The sequence below is a fragment of the Choloepus didactylus genome, chromosome 5, assembly GCF_015220235.1.
Source record: "Choloepus didactylus isolate mChoDid1 chromosome 5, mChoDid1.pri, whole genome shotgun sequence".
In the NCBI taxonomy this organism is placed as follows: Eukaryota; Metazoa; Chordata; class Mammalia; order Pilosa; family Megalonychidae; genus Choloepus; species Choloepus didactylus.
The window spans coordinates 51,572,760-51,593,378 of NC_051311.1; the positions used below are offsets into that span (position 1 = coordinate 51,572,760).

The 20,619-nt window shown below is 35.4% G+C and overlaps 1 protein-coding gene and 1 pseudogene across 1 annotated transcript in view; both read right to left on the bottom strand.

The window, feature by feature from the left end:
- UBN2 (ubinuclein 2) overlaps positions 1 to 20,619 on the bottom strand; it is a 98,773-nt gene that overhangs the window by 20,970 nt on the left and 57,184 nt on the right. The window contains exons 7-13 of the mRNA XM_037836060.1: positions 12,421 to 12,491; positions 9,562 to 9,691; positions 6,563 to 6,681; positions 6,009 to 6,122; positions 5,319 to 5,462; positions 4,056 to 4,106; positions 1,429 to 1,471 (exon numbers count right to left, since the gene is read on the bottom strand). Coding sequence (XP_037691988.1) covers positions 1,429 to 1,471; positions 4,056 to 4,106; positions 5,319 to 5,462; positions 6,009 to 6,122; positions 6,563 to 6,681; positions 9,562 to 9,691; positions 12,421 to 12,491 — 672 coding nt within the window. The remainder of the gene's footprint in view (positions 1 to 1,428; positions 1,472 to 4,055; positions 4,107 to 5,318; positions 5,463 to 6,008; positions 6,123 to 6,562; positions 6,682 to 9,561; positions 9,692 to 12,420; positions 12,492 to 20,619) is intronic.
- Positions 18,020 to 19,595, bottom strand: LOC119534034 (annotated as a pseudogene).

Sequence of the window (20,619 nt, forward strand, 5' to 3'; positions counted from 1 at the left end):
GAAATCTGATAAATTCCCTACTCAGCTCTTTTATTAATCATATGTTCGAAGAGATGTGTCAAAATTTAACCAATCCTTTATGGAAAGTATTAAGAGTTTAATAAATAAACTTAAGTGTCAAAACAATACCTGAAATCAATAGATTTAGTGAAAGATTTAGTATTATTGGGATTAGAACACAAGGTAGATTATTAAGAAAAAGAGGACTTTTACTCTATGTTCTAAGAGGCCCTACCACCAAATGTTAAGAATGTTGCAGAGAAACGAATGATGACCTTCTGGCCATAACCTCACTAGCAAAGAAATTCATCTATTCAGAGATGAAGGCTAGGGGAAAGTCCAAAACCTAAGGGTTGGGCTTCCAGGAAAATTTTAATTTCAAATGATTATACTTTTAATTTCTAAAAGTTATCCCTGGTTCTTATTCAAATTTGCTTTGTTTATTTTGATAAGATATATTTTATCCCATTTTCTACTTCTTTAGGTATTTCCAATGTAAATATTTTATGTTGTATGCCTAATAAATCCACTACTTAAGGTTCTTAGAGATCTAATTCTGTTATTTGTTGTTTCTGCTGACTCTCACTCATTTTAACTTATTTTCTCATGTATTCTGTAATTTTGGATTGTGAACTCATGCTCGACATGGTTTATCTGTAGTAAGCCTCAGAAGCCTGGGATGAGGGCAAGAGTATACCAAAGAGAATTTGCTTTTGTCAATTGTCCTGGGGTATTGCTAACCTAATAACTTTAAGTTACTTTCTCAGCTTGTAACCCAGATCTTGCAAATAGTATAAATCAAACTCCTAAACCAGGGAAAATTCTCAGGTAGAACTTCCTTCCCTCATTCCAGAGAGTAGCCCAAGATAGACAGGTTTCTTAATCTTTTTGCTAGTAGATGGATTTTCTTTTCTAGTACTTTCTTTTATTAAAGATGTTATTCTTTGAGGATTCCAGGTTAATGCAGGGTGCTCATTCCTGTATAAACCCAAGAAGGCCCTGTCTACTGTGTTCTGAGAAGAAATAAAACACACTGTAAGGTGATGGAAATCACAGATGCCCCAAGGGCAACCACAATTTCAGTGACACATTAACATCCTGGCAGCTCATTCTGTGTTTGGCCCTTAGGGATTTCTCTTATATTCTAGCACTCTCAGTTATGCTTTTACAGGTATTTGTTATATTTTATCTAGTATTTCTAAGTAGTATTAAGTTAAGCTTCACAATTAATTACTCTATGCAAATTTCCCACTGCTACACAGTCATCTATTCTCCCAAATACATAGGTTCTATGATTTTTAAAAAGTTTGAAAACACCCATCTTAGAGTATAGTGATCTATGGTAAACACTATTTAACATTTTTATCTTAAGAATGTATTTTGACATTCACCAATTATAATGAATTAAAAATATGGCTCACTACTTACCTTTACTTTGGGTTTAGGTGCAGGAATCACCTTTTTCTTTGCCCTATGATAGAAGATTCAAAATGAGGCCATTTCAGTAGCATTTAGATTACTCATTAAGAAATTACAACATATAACCTTGTTTTTACATGGATAAATAATTTCTTCTACTACTTGGAAAACTCTTTGGGAGAAGAAATTATGATACAACTGCTCAATTTATATGTGAATACACTACAGCACCTTCTGCAATTTGTATTAACTGGAAGAAAAGCTAAGAAATCAGTAAAATATGAAATGAAGAGGATAAAGTTTTTTTAAAAAATTAAATGTAAATACATAAAACATAAAATAACTGAAAACAGGCTAACAAAGCCACCTAAGGAGAATCACTTAAAAGAACTGGTAAGAATTTAAAACTGTTTGTAGTGTTTTAAGTAATTCAAGTTTGAATTAAACTCTGCCAGTATATTCTGAATGAGGTTTCACTTAAAAAACAAAACAAACTGTGCTGGTTTGAATGTATTTTGTCCCCCAAACGCCATTATCTTTGATGTAGTCTTGTGGGACAGACTTTTGGTGCTGGTTAGATTTGCTTGGAATGTGCCCCACCCAGCTGTGGGTGGTGACTTTGGTGGGATACTCCCATGGAGGCGTGACCCCACCCATTCAGGGTGGGCCTTGATCAGTGGAGCCATATAAAACATGCTGACTCAAAGAGACTGAAGGGAGTGCAGCTGTGAGTGACGTTTTTAAGAGGAGCAAGCTTGCTAGAGAGGAACATCCCGGGAGAAAGCCATTTTGAAACCAGAACTTTGGAGCAGACGCCAGCCATGTGTCTTCGCAGCTAACAGAGGTTTTCCGGACGCCATTGGCCATCTCCAGTGAAGGTACCCGATTACTGATGTGTTACCTTGGACGTTTTGTGGCCTTAAGACTGTAACTGTGTAGTGAAATAAACCCCCGTTTTATAAAAGCCTATCCATCTCTGGTGTTTTGCATTCTCCAGCATTAGCAAACTACAACAAAACCCTTTAGAAAGAAAATTATTTTTTAATGTAAAAATCAAATAAAAACTCTCAAAATGACAGGAAAAAAGGCAAAAAATAATAATATATATATACACTACGGAACCTTGGAATCTTTAGGAACAGGTATGAAAAAATTTGAAGATTTAAAAAATTAAATGGGTTCCATAGTAGGAGAAAGTAATCAGTAAATATTTGCTTAAGTAACTGAAGAGTCAACAACCTAAACTACTTCACAGTGACCAAATATTTCTACTTCACTATGTTAAAAAGTCTTCACTTAGATTAACAAGTATCTTGATTAAAACTGCCAATCTATAGCTTCATTAAGGCAGTAATTTTCAAACGTTTTTTGAAAAAGGTCACTTGGGCAAAAGACATGAGTCACCTATCCCATAGATTCCTACTTTCTGGTATAAAACAAAGCAAAGTTAGAAAAATAATGAAGCTGTTAAAAAAAATTGAGAGTACATCTGATTCAGAATTAAAGGTATGCATTACTAATAACCGAATTGTAACACATACGGTTTTAGAATTATAGGGAAATTATAGGATAGAATACTATTGACACAAATAAATATGTTTTAAGAATGACTAAGCCACCTGCAGCACAGTAAACCTATAATGTACAAAGCCAAAATACCTAAAATTTATATTAAAAAAAATAGCAAGAACTGAAAACTACAACCAACTCAATGCCTCCCTGATAACATTCTAACAAAGTGTCTTCCCGAAACACTGTAAAAACTTCCAACTGTTATGACTGTATACAAGTAGAAGAGGAATTTTGTAATGATGTAAAAACAGACGTTAGCCAGACCTCTTAGTAGAATACCAAATTAGAGTGCTCAGTAAATTCTCAGTAACTTGCTAATTTTATATTTTAGTAAACTTTAGTACCTCATTTGTGGGCTGCAGAAGTAGCCCTAACTTGTAGATTAAAATAAAACTCTTGTGGAATTGACCATTATTCACTCAAAAATGCAACCTCCAAAAAACTCGCCTTTTTCACTGTCGGGAACTTAAGAGTAACCACATCACTAAGCAAACATTCAGTTTTGAACAGAAGAAAGGACATAAAAAGTACTTTTGTGGAATAAAAGCACTTTGGGGGACAAAGTGGGGTAGGTAAGAATATGGAACTCTCTTTGAAAGGTTAGGGCAGCAGGAGGCTAGAGATCATCTATGTAGATAGTCATTAAGCGGCACGGAAAAAACACAAAATAATAGTTAAAAAATAAATAAAATGAAATAAAGAAGTGGAGAGAAAGGACCCAAAAAACCGGAGCGTAGAAGAACAAGAAACAAAGGAAAACAACCTGATCCTTCCTGTTCACACGGCTCCCCACTGCCAGGATCCTAGGCCAATATGTACCACATTATGGATTCAACAGGTTTTTGGAGAATAGCGTGAGAACTACTTCAATAGATTAATGTGTTCTAACAATCAAACAGTCAACACTCAAAATGATTTTTTCAAAAGATGACAGTAAAATGGAAACTACTAAATGTACGTTTAAGTCTTATTTCAAGCAACATTTAACAAATGATATCTTATTTACAAAAACACATAAAATGAATGAAAACAAATACAGAAATCTGGAGTCTGCATTTACTCACAGAGCAGAAGTAAGATGATTATGAACACTCCGACTTTCCTTAAAAAGCATTCTAGAAAAATTAAAGACGTATTTTAATGGCAGATAACATGGTTATGACAATTTTTTATCATTTGATTTTCAATATGCTATTACTCACTTATTTACTAAATAAAACTAGTAATGATACAGTAAATTCCCCTATTTTATGGGGAATTTTATATCATCTCTATTTATTTAAACCTTTTAACAGTTTAAGTTTTAAAGTGATCAGAACACTTTTAGATGACAGGCTGAAAAACCCAAGTTTATTAATTTTAACATTCTTTACTTAAAACTCTAGACTTTAAATAGGGCTACTTTAGTTTTTTGAGATACCACTCTACATTAACTATTGTCAACGGAACTTAAGGCTTATCTCTTTTCCTATGTTCTCAATCTTACATTCAGTTCCTTATCTTCATGTTGCCCATATGAAGTTCCCTTCCCAAAGTTCACAACATTCTTCCCTCTCTCCCTTTTTCTCTACTAGCAAATTCTGAATGAAAAAAGAAGAGGTGGTCAGTAAAAATCACCTTTATGTATACTTCTATGTCCACATGACTGTTTTGTTTTTTAAGCACTTAAATTTTCAAAGCAGAAATAATCTGAAATAGCTGCATAGAATTGTAGCAACCCGTGGCCTGAGCAAAACAGACCTGCAGATCTTTGGTGCACAGCAGTCTGCATGACCTAGGCAGCTAAATGTTTCATCTATTGTCTTTCTAAGCCAGTAAAGACAAAAAGGGTCAATTGACCTTAAAAATGTAACTTTATGCAAGCAGGCAGGAAGTGAGAGGCTCTTAGTCTCCCAAAAAGAGCAAAATTTAATTGTTCAAGTGTTATTCTAGTCCTTCCTGCACCACCCCCCAGGTCAGAATGACCTATTCCTGCATCTATGCTCTCCCCACCCTTAGGACGGGCCTTTGTCTTAAACCCTTATAAAAGGCTTTCTGCCCTTTTTGCATCGCTCGGGTCGTCTTCCCTGGGAATGCGATGCCTGCCCCGCCTGAGAGAGTCGTCATCATCTCTCCACAACTTCTCACCCTGTAAGTAAGCCCTGAATAAAAGGTCATGTGTCAGAAAATGCTCATTGTCTTCTTTGACCTCTGGACTGGCATGACCCTCTTGGGCTGCAACAAGAGTTCTTAGCAAAATGAATATAACATACACTTGTGTGAATGTATATTTTAATAATAGCAATAATAAGAAAGTAAAATAAAATCTAAGATGTCACATTTCTTACCTTGCCTGCATCCAGCCCTTAGGCCATAATGGTTTCACCTCTGTCTCCATAAAGGATTTAAGATAATCCTCAGCAGACTGGCTTTTATTTGGCTCTAACTCATAGCATCCCAATTTGATTTCAACAAGGTTGCATAACAAAGTTCTAAACAGATTTAAAAATATATTTATATATAAATACGGTCTGCAAAATTGTAGAAAATTAAGTTTTAAATAGATTTTTAAAAGCACATACATCTGACAGCAATAATATATATTATCTTTAGAATTCAGAAAATTACATGAAGATAAATAATTCTAACATATATCATTCATTACACCACAGTCAAATTCTTAACATGAAATAATTTCCTCTGATACATTTAGCCAAGACACCAAACACTGAAAGTCCTACAACTATACACTCTGCTTGGAGTATAGAAACACTGGTAAGAAAAATGGCTGAATTATACAAGTACATTCACTACTCCATCTTCAGAAACAAGTATGACTTAATAAGTAATTAGAAGATTAGCTTATAAAAAGTATATCAAAATAAAAAGCACTCCAGGGTCAAATTAATCTTATTTTTCTATCATAATAACCTTTGGTAGCTTCCAATCAAGTCTTCCATTTACCATAGGTTATTTTTATGAGAAATCTTATTTCTGCATTATCTATTTAGTTAAGTGAAGGCTTAGGTAAATCTTACCTAATGGTGTCATTCCAGTGGAATTTCTTTCTTGGTCCTATGACACGTTTCCCTGGTTTTTCATCATCATCTTCCTCAGATCCATTCTTTTCTCGTTCTTCATCTGTTTGCAACCTAAAAATGAAAAACATTTTATGAAGCATAAAACCCAACAGTGCCTATAATATGCTCCATAAACACTTGTTGAATTGCTTAACTAGATGTTAACCCAAAAGACAGAGTAAAATAAGGCAAGCTACCTTTCCACATCGTATTTTGTAATGAAGACTCCACTTTTATTTCAGAAAATATCTGTGGTCAAAATGTGAAATTTCTGACTATGATCAGCTCTTGCTTTGATCACAGCCATACATTAAATCAACAGACATCTTTTATCACCTTTGATACCAAAGCAACAGAGTGGGCAGTGACATGTCATTTAAAATATTTAATTATACCATTTCAGTGGTGAATCTGGATTTCTACTTGGTGATGAGGGCCACCTAAGACCAATCCCTTACAGCTAAATGTATTTCTCAAATGAAAGAGCCAGTCCAAATAAAAGAGGTACATACTTGGCACACTTTGCTTGACTTCGAGCTTGGCAGTCCTCCTGGTATTTAAACAGTTGTTCAGGCATAACATTGCTAACAGCCAGTTTCAGTTTTTGCAGAGGTTCTCTCAAACGATCATCCTGAGAAAAAAACATACTAAAAGTTTTCTCAAACATATTTACAAAATTTATTCTGCAAGCCGATCTTCAAAAGATGAAATTTAAGTTTTAGATACTGATTATATATTTGAAATGCTAGCATATTTAAATATGGACATTTACTCTACAGTACTGAGTTTTCATAATGCAAACTAGATATAATTAGTATGACCATATTTCCAGTTAGTCAAGGAGAATCTCAGTTTTTGCCTGTTGCCCAATCATAATTACTAATGTGCCCCTTTACATTCTTAAAAATGTCCCATGTTTGATCAACAAATTATATGGACACTCTAATTGTAATAAAAATGATTAAACAGAGAATAAAATCTACACTCTGCAGACTACTACTAGTTAATTCTCATTACGATGGGGAGCCAATACTGCAAGAAATACTGCTCTGGAACACAAGAATACATAATATAGCTTGGGTAAGTACCAACAGTGTGTTTCTCATTTACTGTTAGTAATTGTGACTTATGCTGTAAGCAAAAATGCAAGGTCAAGGCCAAAGTAAAAAAGGAAACTAGGAGACTTATCCATCATGTGGGTTCAGGGCAAAAGGAAAAACAAATAACTTTGTTTCTGACAGCTTTACTCAATCAATTTATAATAGTTATGTTGCAAATAACTATATATATATATATACATACATATATATATATATATATATATATTATATATTTAAAACATACCTTCATTACTATCATAGGTGCAGAAAAATTGCAAGTATAAAATTCTCCAATCCCTAACCTTGCTCTTCTTCACTGAAACAATTGTTTCTAAAATGTGTTTTTTGGTAAGATGAGGTTTTTTAGAATACAACAATCTTGCTACGGCAAGTCTGTTTTACAAATTTATTAATAAAAAGAGAACCTAAATATTATTACTAATAAGCATTTTAACCTACTCCATGTATACCTATTAATAAATATTATAGCACATATGACAGTGTCTGCTATAAGATCTCATTTCAAAAAAGAAGAACATCTAATACCACAATTCCTGGATGATCACTTTTTAAGAATTATATGCAGCTGAGACTTTTTTGCCTGTAAACAGGCATCAACAGTAGAATAAATAAATAAATTGAGATATATTCATACAGGAAACCTGTATACATAGCAGTAAATGAATAGATGTCCCCTACATGTAATAACACAGTTAAATATGAGGTATGTTATGTTTGGTGTTAAAAAGGAAGCTGTAGAAGAAAAGACAGTATGACTTCGTGTATATGAAGCTCAAAAACATGCAAAACTAAACAGTATAATGTTTATATATATGTACCTGTAAGTGATAAAATACAAACATAAGTGATAAAACTATATCAAGAAAAGTAAGATTAAATGTCTTCCTTCATAGCCAGTAGGGACACTAAACTCCAAACACTAAACCTGAAATGTTCCTTAGAAAATATTTTATCGGCAAAAAGTTTTCTTACTCCTAGTTCTTTTTTATTGGCTCCTCATTTTTGTCATTTGAACTTACAGCAGTAGCCTCCAAAAGTCAATGTGTGAAGGAACCAGGCACAGGCACAAAATCTGAGACCTCAAGTAAATTTCATTTGTTCATAACTTGCTTTGAATTAAGACACGATAGCTTCCCAATTCAAAACAAGTATTTTATTAACAGAAGTATACAATACCTATAATAAAGGATTCTATGCTTATCAGCTCAAACCAACAAACCTACATTTATATTGATCCAGGGTACCACACTTATTTCCCCATCCCCACCATGGTGGATCTTAGCCATGTTTGTGCTGTCTCTACCCTCTGGCCAGAAAAGATTGGGTTGACCCAAGATGGCATAATCAGATTCTGTCCCCAAAGAATTTGGAGAGCTGATTCAGTCTCTCTGTGTCTTTTCTGTGATATAAAACCTTGGGAATAAAGTAATCTTCTATGCATAAAATGAGACAGGGAAAGAGGCAGAAAGAGAATTAATCCTAATTATCAGTTCCCATCCCTTCCTGTTTGCATTCTTGCTCTTAAATTCCATGAAATACCCTCATTCATAGAAAAATTTTCCCTTTTTGCCTTAAACTGCATTCAAGTTATTTTCTATTACTTGCTAGATATATATTTTATATAAATATAAAACTGTTCTGACAAACAGATTCATTAAAAGAAGAGTAATCAAGACAGTAATGGCACTGAAAACCATTTCACATAAGGCCAAACAGGAGCATAACAAATGTTTTCAAAAATAAGAAAAGTCATGAAGTAGAAAAGTGATTAGATTTGGGAATGGACCCAAAGGTGAAACCAGGACCAATGAGTGGGAAAAACCTGCATCTTTTGGCTCAATGCACTGAAGAACTTCGTGGTATCGTAACAAACTAAGTTCCTGACCAATGGAAGCACTCAAATTTGGACAATCACTTAGAGGGACTGTAGTAGAGAAAATTCAAGTATAATATGGATAAATAATCTTTAAGTTTACATTCAATTCTGTGAGTCCACTGGTCTTCATAACGTCAATATGAACAAGTATGGGGTATGTTTATACATTTCAAGAATAAGAAAACTGAGTTATAAATATATTAAATCATGTGCTGGGAGCAAAGTTGATCAGTTGTGTAACAGATTAATTTACTAGTCCAAGGATCTATGTTGTAGAAAAATTATTTCTCATCTAAACTTATCAACTGTTGAAAAAGTAATTATTTTCAGGGGATCCATCATGCCTTTAACAGATAAATTATTAAATGCATAAATATTTATTAAACACATACAATACAACAAAATACATATACTATGACTATAAAACACTAAATGTGCGAAGACCCCAAACAGAAACTAGTCTCATTACAGGTTATACAACCCCAAATGCAGATATTATAATTGTTTCTCTTACCTGGACATTGAGATGTAACTTCTTTAGACGTTTTACCAGCGTTTCTTTATTACATGGCACAAAAGCTTCAAGATGGGAATAGACACCACTACGCATAACAGGGCCTAATTCCTGTAGCTGTAACTCAATGCTGACAAACAACAACAACAAAAAACAGTATAGAATTTCCTTTAGGTAGCATCACATAGGCAAGAAGGCAAAGGCAGTGATTTTTTTTCTTATTTTATTATTCCATGGTTTCCTCGACAGTGTTTTTCATGAAAAACAAATAACAAATTAAAAAATGCAACAAACAGTAACGCTATGGAACATATTCTATGAGTCTAGTTTAAGAGTACAGTTTATACAATTACAAACAATCTGCCAAATAATTTTTTGGTGACAGGATAAAGCACTGGAATCCCATTATTAACTGAAAGCTAATTTCTTCAAAGATACCCACCTACTCCATGCAATGGCTATATTAGGTGTCAGTCCCAAATGACCAGAGAATTCTTAAAATTTTTTTTTCCTTAGAGGTGTCTGAAAAAATTGCAGCTTCAGAAGAGATAAAGGCTCTCTGACTTCATACACAGACTATTATTCATCCTTGTTTCCCTTACTGTACCTACACTGCACAAACTAGATACTTGATAGCTCGTTCAAATTATTCAGATTCTGCAGTTCCTAATTTCCATTTATACATTAGGTTTTGAGGAAGAAAACTTTTAAGCTGTTAAATATTTAGCCTAATAGCAATTAAAAAAAGAGGAAACGAGTTTTAACAGCCATTATATTCTCAGCGGGACTAGCTTAATAATAAATAACTGAGGTTCCTCTCAAGATAGAAGACATTATACCTAGCAGCTGCTACTGTAGAAAGATGAGAAGAGATGTTCATTAGAAGGCCAAGACCAAACTAGGACACTTGGCAAAAACCTGAGTTCAAATCACCACATTCAATTATAGGAGAAGGTGCAGATAACTTAAATACCTCTCACAAATTGGCAAGAAAATTCTTGGTGTTACAGACACCAAACGAAAAATTTTAAATGGTGAGATATTTAAGACCTGTGAGAACCAGAAAGTTGAATGCAGAGGCTCATTTGAAAACCAATCACTATGGTCATAGGTTCCGCATAAAAACATTTGGTGAGATAACAGTATGTGGTTAGATCTTTAATAAAAGTCTAGACTCTGGGTAGGAGGCCTTCTAAGAAGCTAACACTATTATTGAAAGCTGGTTGAAAATAAAATAGAAACTCCAAGAACTAAGAGATTCCAGTAAAGGACAGAAGAAGAGCTACTCAGATCCCTGATTATGAAATTTGGGACAGTGCTGATGACTAATGATTATAATGTTTATGGAGTATGGAGTTTAATAGGGAACTGGGTAAAAAAAAACAGATGGGACAGATGGGAAGTATCTGCCTTGCTTCCAGAGAGACAGAATCAATCTGAAAATCCCTGGCTAAAATGAAGAACAGGAACAAGAAACTCCTTTGCTAGTAGCTTATTAGGATATATGTTTCATATAGCCACGGGGACTAAAAACATTTTTTAATGTTTTTAAAGTAAAAAAGTGGGGACAAAAAGTAAATGAATAATATAGAGTAGGGGGGTGTGGGACATTTTGAGTGTTCTTTCAACTTTTATTTTTATTCTTATTTTTATTTTTTGGAATAATTAAAATGTTCAAAAATTATGGCAAAGAATGCACAACTATATGATACTGTGAACAACTGTTTTACATTCTGGATGACTGTATGATATGTGAATACATTTCAATTAAAAAAAAGTAAATGAGGGGGGAGGAGGGGTATGGGATGCTTTGAGTGTTTCTCTTTTATTTTTATTCTTATTTTTTTTCATTTTTTATTTTTTGGAGTGATGAAAATGTTCAAAAATTGACTGTGGTGTTGAATGCACAACTATATGATGAAACTCTGAACAACTGTTGTACACTTTGGATGATTGTATGGTATGTGAATATATTTCAATAAAATTATATTACAAAAAAAAAAAAAAAAAAAATACAGTGACCACAGTGACCATAGGACCAGAAATACTGCTTTCCTGTTTCTTTCTATAAGATGCTCCTGAACCACCAAGAGTATACATAGGCTATTTTCATCAGAGAGGAATAAAACTTGCTGCTTTCTCCAAGATCACTTCTTTTTTGCCCAGTTCTGCTTGCAGCCAATTATATTCTCAGTTACTGTGACAAATGGGCAAAATCTTGGAGCCAAGAGGTTTAGGTACAGCTTATTTGGTCACAACCTGAGAACCCACAGCTTTATTAGGATGAAACAACAACCAAGAGTGCAAAATTGTACACCACGTATCAACCTTCACTCTCTCCTTCCCAATCTAACTTTTGTTTTCTCTACATTGCCTCATCCCACCCTGCAACCATAAATCTTCACTACACCATACTTTCCATTTGGCTATAAACATTTGTATGAATTATAATTGACCTCACTAGATGGCAATGGAATTATTTTTTACAGCCTGAATAATGAAAGTAGATAGAAAATTACATCATAAACATGCTGAGTCTCCCAGAAAGGTATTTTCACATATGGCAACATAAAAGATACTTAAATCTAGATCAATATTCAATCTGTACAGTGGCCACTTGCTCTGGCAGATATAATATAGGAAGTTTGACTATCTTAAGTGATACTTGAGAGCCATGATATGCAGAAGCCTAATTCTGTGGATAAACAAATATTAATCATACATGCTGTCAAGCTGAAAGAGAAGAGCTAATGCAGGAGATTAGGCAACCACTTGACATCTGTAGCTCAAAGACCTACCATAATTTTAAATAAACAAAATAATGTTTAAGGTTTTTAATCAAAGAAGAAAATTACTTACTCCAGAAGAATATTATTCATATCCTGTGTAAAGAATTTTTTCCTTCCTTCTTCATCAAAAACTTTGGCAGCCTAGAGAAACGCAAGACTGTTAATAAAACTCACAATTAACAATTACTTTGAGATGAAAATCTATGAGAAAAACCAAAGTACTTTAGATCAGTAGAATACGACATTACTTGTGATCGAAAGTCAAACAAGGCAATTTGAGAGATACTGTATTAGTTTCCTGCAGCAGCTGTAACAAATTACTGCAAGCTTGGTGTCTTAAACAACAGAAATTTACTCTCTCAGTTCTGGAGGCTAGATCAGTATCAATGGTCTGAAATCAAGGTGTCAGCAGGACTGTGCTTCCTCTGGAAGCTCCAGGAGAGAATTTAATCCTTGCCTTTTCCGGAGGTGGCTACCAGCATACCTTGGCTTGTGGTTGCAACACGCCAATCTTCAAGACCAGCATTTTCAAATCTTTCTGTTCCCTCTTAACTTTGCCTTTCACAGTGTGTGTGTGTAAAATCTCCCTCTGCCACCTTCTTCTGAGGAACTGCATTTAGGATCCATGGGATAATCCAGGATAATCTACCCACCTCAAGGTCCTTAATTTAATGACATTTGTAAATTGCACCCTCCACCTATTTATTAATTTTTTTTTTGGGGGGGGGGACAAAAATATAACATTCACAAACTTCCAGGAAGATGGCAGAATAGGTGAGGCAGAGCAAACTTCTCCTCCTTGAAAGAAACTAGAGAAAAGATAGAAAATGCCCAGGACAGTGGTTCTATCCAGGGTGTGAGCAGCCACAGAGGGACCTCTAAAATACATGGTGGGGACTTGGATGAAAAAGTGAAGACACTGCTTCTGAAAGGATGGGGTGACTTTATTCAGCCGGGACCTCCAACAGCGACTGACAGCTATGAACCAGCCACCAAGCAGGGAAGGGAGCAGCTCCTACTCCTGGGTACCCATCTCAGCAATCAGCTGGGGATAAAATCCTTCTCAGCCCAGCCACCAGGAGCACCTGTGAAGCAACTTGGGAAACGGTGGACCTATGTTGACCACATTTACTCTTCCTCCACAGAAGCAGGAGGTGCACAAGACAAGAGGTTGGGATAGGTGAGGGTGCCACATGGAAGCATCAGGAGCCCCTCCTGGTGTGCTGATTGGATTTCCACCAGGTTTGAACCCCGCCCAGCATATAGGCGTAGTGGGGGAGCTGGTTAGAGGATTAAGAGATGGCTCAAAAGCATCTTCTGCTGGGAAGACAAGAAAAGTGCACTCCAGGAAGCTGTGGCTCTGCCAAATTCTATATAAATAGTCATATAATCCTGCATTTCCCAAAATAACCTTAAAAAATAAGCAAATGCTGCAATGTCAACAGAAAATCACAAAGCATATGAAGATCCAAGAAGATATGGATAAGCCAAAAACCGAATTAAACAGATGGAAGAGACACAGAACTTAGAGCAATTTATCAAAGAAGTACATATAAACCCCCCAAACAACTTTGATGGCATGACTAAAGACATAAAGGACATCAAGAAGACACTAGAGGAGAATAAAGAAGAATTTGAAAGTGTAAATTTAAAAATAGCAGATATTATGGAAATAAAAGGTACTGTAGATAAAATTAAAAATATTCTGGAGGCACACAACAGATTTGAAGAGGCAGAAGAAAGAATAAGTAAACTAGGGGACAGACCAATTGAACGCGAACTTACAAATGAAAAAATGGTGGAAAAACCAAAACCGTGAAATGGACTTAGGAAAATGAATGAGAACATGGAGCACACCAATATAAGAATCATTGGTGTCCCAGAAGGAGAAGAGAAAAGGGCTAGGAAGAGGAGTAGTTGAAGATATAGTTGGGAAAAACTTCCCACCCCTTATAAAGACATAAATGTGCAAATCAAAGAAGCCTAATGAATTTCAAATAGAATAAATCCAAATAGACTCACTCCGAGACATATATCAATCAGATTGTCAAATGCTGAAGAGAAGGAGAAAGTTCTGAAAGCAACAAAACAGCAGAGATACACCACATACAAGGGAAACCAAACCACATAAGAGTAAGTACTGACTACTCAGTGGGCACCACTGAGGCAAGAAGGCAGTGTTGTAACATATTTAAGATTCTTAAAGAGGAAAACTGCCATTCAAGAATTCTTTATACTGTAACGCTGTCCTTCAAAAATGAGGGAGATTTAAAATTTTTCACAAACAAATACTGAGAGAATCTGTTAACAAGAGACCTGTCCAGCAAGAAAAACTAAAGGGAGTTCTACTGGCTGGGAAAAAAAAAGAAAGGAAAGAAATGTTTGGAGAAGGGCACAGAACTAAAGAGTATTAGTAATGGTAACTTAAAGGTAAAAAAGAGGATGAGGCGGAAATAGATGTGAAAAATAAAAACCAAAGGATAAGATGATAGATTCAAGAATTTCATTCACAGTAATAACTTTGAATGTGAATGGATTAAATTCCCCAATTAAAAGATACAGACTGGCAGAATGGATTAAAAGGTATGATCCATCAATACGCTGTTTACAAAAGACTCATCTTAGACCCTGTGACACAAAGAGACTGAAAGTGAAAGGATGAAAAAATATTCCACACAAGCTGCAGCCAAAAGAAAGCAGGGGGAGTATACTAATAGCAGAAAAAAATAGACTTTAAATGCCAAGACGTCAAAAAAGACAAAGGACACTATACATTAATAAAAAGGACAATCCACAAAGAAGAAATAACAATCATAAATGTTATTATGGATAATATTATGTTATTATCCAATCAAGGAGTTCCAAAGTACATGAGACAAACATTGGCTAAACTGAAGGGAGCAAAAGATGTTCCTACAATAATAGTGAGAAACTTGAATGGACCACTCTCTTCTATAGATAGAACAACTAGACAGAGGACCAATAAGGAAACTGAGAACCTAAACAATGTGATAAATCAATCAGACATAGCAGACATATATAGATCGTGACATCCCAAATTATCAGGATACACATTCTTCTCTAGCATGCATGGAACATTCTCCAGGATAAATCATATGCTGGGGCACGAAACAAGTCTCAATAAATTTAAAAAGTCTGAAATTATTCAAAGCACATTCTCTGACCATAATGGAATGCAACTAGAAATCAATAACCACCAAAGAACCAGAACATTCACAAATATGTGGAGGTGAAACAATACACTCCTAAACAATCACTGGGTCAAAGAAGAAATTGCAAGAGAAATAGGTAAATATCTAGAGATGAATGAAAACGAGGAACACAACATATCAAAACTTATAGGATGCGGTGAAGGTAGTGCAGAGAGGGAAATTTATACCTCTAAATACATAAATTAAAAAAGTAGAAAGCTAAAACCAAAGACCTAGCTGAACAACTGAGGAAGCTAGAGAATGATAACCAAACTTTCCCTAAAGCAAGGAGAAGAAAAGAAAAAAGAAAGATTAAAGCAGAAATAAATACTCTGGAGAACAAAAAAACAAAAGAGAGAATAAATAAAACCAGAAGTTGGTTCTTTGAGAAGAGCAACAAGATTGACAAACCTTTAGCTAGACTGACAAAGTCTAAAAGAGAGAAGACCCAAATAAACAAAATTAGAAATTAGAGGGAGGACATTACTGTTATCCCGAAGAAATTTTAAAAATCACAAGAAGATACTATGAACAACTGTATGCCAACAAATTAGACAACTTAGAGGAAATGGACAATTTCCTGGAAACAGAAGAACAAGCTAAACTGACCCGAGAAAAAACAGAAGACGTCAACAAACCAATCACAAGTAAGGAGATCCAATCAGTCATCAAAAATCTTCCTACAAATAAAAGCCCAGGGCCAGAAAGCTTCACAGGGAATTTTACCAAACTTTCCAAAAAGAACTGACCCACTCTTGCTCAAACTCCTTCAAAAAACTGAAGAAAACAGAATGTTGCCTAACTCATTTTATAAAGCTAACATCACTCTAATACCAAAACCAGATAAAGATACTACAAGAAAGAAAACTACTGGCCTATCTCCCTAATGAATATAGTTGCAACAATTCTCAACAAAATACTTCCAAAGCGAATCCAAAGGCACATTAAAAGAATCACACACAACCAAGTGGGGTTCATTGTATGCATGCAAGAGTGGTTCAACATAAGAAAATCAATGTAATACAACACATTAATAAATCAAAAGGGAAAAATCGAATAATCATCCCAACGGACACTGAAAAAGCATTCAACAAAATTCAGCAACATTTTTTTTTTATATAAACACTTCAAAAGGCAGGAATCAAGGGAAACTTCCTCAATATGATAAAGGGCATATTTGAAAAACCCACAGCCAGCCTAGTACACTACAGCGAGAGACTGAAAGCCTTCCCCCTAAGATCAGGAACAAGACAAGGATGCCCACTATCACCACTATTATTCAACACTGTGCTACAAGTTCCAGCCAGAGGAATTCCTCAAGACAAAGAAATAAAAGGTATCCAAATTAGAAAGGAAGAAGTAAAACTGCCATTATTTGTAGATAATATGATGATTTTATATTTGGAAAATCCTGAGAAATGATGACAAACTACTTTTGCTAATAAACAAATTCAGCAAAGTGGTAGGATACAAGATTTTTTTTTTTTCTGGCTAGAACTTTATTTCAGAAGTAAGCATCCTATATAATTTGAGATGGTTAGAATAGTTATTTCTGGATTACTGTAATAAATATTTGTCAAAATAGCAATCATCTCAACAATCACACAGACTTATTTCACTCATTAAAGACTTCCAAAAATAACTCCTCTGTATCAAAAAATTTACAAATGTCACAAGAAAGTTAAATAATGATCTATGCAGAAGGAAAATGTTGCTAGGAGAAACCCTAAGGCAGCAGTTTCCCCATTCCATTTTTTACTGATAGAGTTAGAAAGACAGAACTCGTTTTGCCTTGCTTTTTCATGCTTAATTGGAAAGGAAACCAAGAAATCAATAGTCTTAGAAGAAAAACTGCTTCCATGTTCTCAAGTGTAAGCCACCAATAGGCTTTTGTAATGAAGGCTTAAGATAAATGTTTTGTGATCAACCCTGAAGAGATGAGAGAGGTAAGCATGTATTCTATTACACATTTCAATAAACAGGCAAAAAAAATCCAACAACTATAAACACATTATGGTATATCTGAATATGCAACAAACTTCATGCTTTGCATATATTATCTTGCTAATTTTAAGAATATTTTATTCCAGGAATCCAAAAGTAAAAATTTACATATATATATATATTAGGGGTGCTCCATGATTAACATTCTGGATTCCTGTAACAATAATTAAGAGGCCAGACTGACCACATCTCCCTCGTAAAGAGGGCACCGAGGAGTGTGGGAGACTGCAACACCCTCTCTGTCTTACGATTTCTGCTGCCGCCAAGTTCAGCAGAATGAAAACGGTGATAACTTGCTTGTTTCCAAATAACCAAATAACTCTCACTGGCTAGCCACCATTTACACAAGTTCTGAGTCCTAAGTATTCAAAGAGAAACTGCAGTGACCCTTCTCTTCTGGTCCCTTTACCAAACTTCTATGTCATTTATGACATTACTTATACTACTCTGCAATCCAAAAATAGGCAGGTTAACACAAGTTTGCTGATTTTTATTTAACCAAATAAACTTAAAAATAGATAAAATACTTGAATGTTGATAACACCACCTTAGTTTTCATATTCATTAAAACATTTTTAATAACTCAAACATGATTACTGGAAATGTGTGTGCTTATTTGGAAGAGAACTACTCCAGAAGAAAAGCAGACCTGAAGCTTCACATTATACTGGAATATTTTAAACATGTTGACATGCTCTTATCTTCTAAACTTCAGTGTAAGCTGCCTGTGCAAACTATTTAATGAATATCTGCCCCTATTAAACAAGCAAGATGTCTGATGTATTAGATAAGCCAGAAGTGAAGTCCTTTCATTTCTTTCTGTTGTCTCCAGTTGCTAGCATAATGGAAACTTGCATAAATATATTCAAAGTATCCATGTAGACTGCCATCATTGAATTGATGGGATCGTATTTTTGACTTCCATATAACGGTGCTACTTCAGCATGCCTGATTACTTCCCGGGTGTCATATAGGAGGAACATGCTGAAGAAAACCAATCCACCGTAAATCGCCACTGAATACAGAGTGGAACCAGCCACTGTGGTAGGTGGAAGAAACATAGATCCCAGTGAGGACACAAACACGAGACCCAGGCCCACTCCCAGGGGTGTGCCCATGTTCATAAACTTCTCGCTGGGAGCACACATGGCCACAGTGGAGAGGCTGCCCACAATGCCAGCTGTGTACCAAGCAGCTCGGATGAGAAGAGGTCCCCAGAGAATCACCAGAGAAGCCACCACTACACCCATCACACTAGAATGTAACAACCAAGCAAGATGCTTTGGGCCAGGACTCTGGTCACAGGGTATCGATCGTACCAGCATTCCAGTTCCAATCATGGTCACAAAGGTTGCACCGATTGTCACCCAAGAGCCTCTCATCATGAAGTTCATGAGGATAGGAGATCTGCTCACCACCAAGGCAGACAAAGCTATTAAACCAATACTTCCTGCTAAGTACTTATAGGTAGAATGAATTCTATTCTTCACATACTGAGGCCAAATTACACCCTTTTCAATAGCTCCAATCTCATCAGACATTCCCAAGCCATAGTAGCACAATGCTTCAAGACCAGCAGCAGCTCCTCCAGCAACAAACCATCTTCCCATATGATCAATTTAAAATATTTTTTCTATCAATGGCTCCAATGCTGCATCTTGGAGTTCTTGGCCAGTTTCCCCATGCCGGAACCCAATTCTTGTCCTGCTGGCATTTCCCTTCTAGATGTTAAGAGCCATTGATTCTTTGTGATGGAATTCCTGAGACCAGGGGAAGCCCAGTGAAAGCTTGGATGGAAGACCATGGAAGGCAGTGTCTGGAGACACATAAACCTTGCAGCCAGCATGATGTTACACCAGGTTTACCAAGCAGATCTGAAATGTGCCTCAGCATATGCAGTCCAGTCTCGGAATATAAGATTAATGCACATAAGTCCGTAATGTTCCTATACACTAGTGATTACCTAGCTGAAGAGTCAATCAAGAAAAAAATTCCATTAACAATAGCAACTAAAAAAATCAAGTACCTAGAAATAAACTTAACCAAGGATGTAAAAGACCTCTACACAGAAAATTATAAACTTGACTAAAAGAAATCAAACAGGACCTCAACAGGTGGATAGTTATTCTGTGTTCATGGATGGATAGAAAGGCTAAACATCGTTAAGATGTCAATTCTACCCAAACTGATCTACAGATTCAATGCAATTGCAATCAAAATTCCAACAACCTACTGTGCAGACCTGGAAAAGCTAGTAATCAAAATATAGTTGGAAGGGAAAGGGGCCTCAAGTTGCTAAAAACATTCTAAAAAAGAAAAATGAAGTGGGAGGACCTACACTTCCTGACTTTAAAGCCTAATATAAAGCCACAGTGGTCAAAACAGCATGGTACTGGCACAGAGATAGACACACTGATCAACGGAATTGAATCAAGAGTTCAGAAATAGACCCCAAGCTCTATGGTCAACTAATTTTTTATAAAGCCCCCAAATGCACCGAACTGGGACAGAACAGTGTGTTCAACAAATGGGGCTGGGAGAACTGGATATACGTATCCAAAGGAATGAGAGAGGCTCCCTACACCTCATTCTTCACAAAAATTATCTCAAAGTAGATCAAAAACTTCAATATAAGAGACAGTACCCTAACACTCCTGGAAGATAATATAGGGAAACATCTTCAAGACTTAGTATTAGAAGGTAGCTTCTTAGACCTTACACCCAAAGCACAAGGAATGAAAAAAAAAAATAGATAAATGAAACTCCTCAAAATCAAAATCTTCTGGACCTCAAAGGATTTTATCAAAATAGTGAAGAGTCAGCTAACTCAATGGGAGAAAAATATTTGGAAACTATATATCTGACAAGAGACTGATACCCAGCGTATATAAAGAAATCCTACAACACTTTGTGTAAAATGAGCCAAAGATACAAAAAGACATTCTTTTGAAAAGGAAATACAAATGGCTAAAAAACACAGGAAAAAATGTTTATCTTCCCTAGCTATTAAGGAAATGCAAATCAAAACCACAATGAGCTACCATTTCACACCA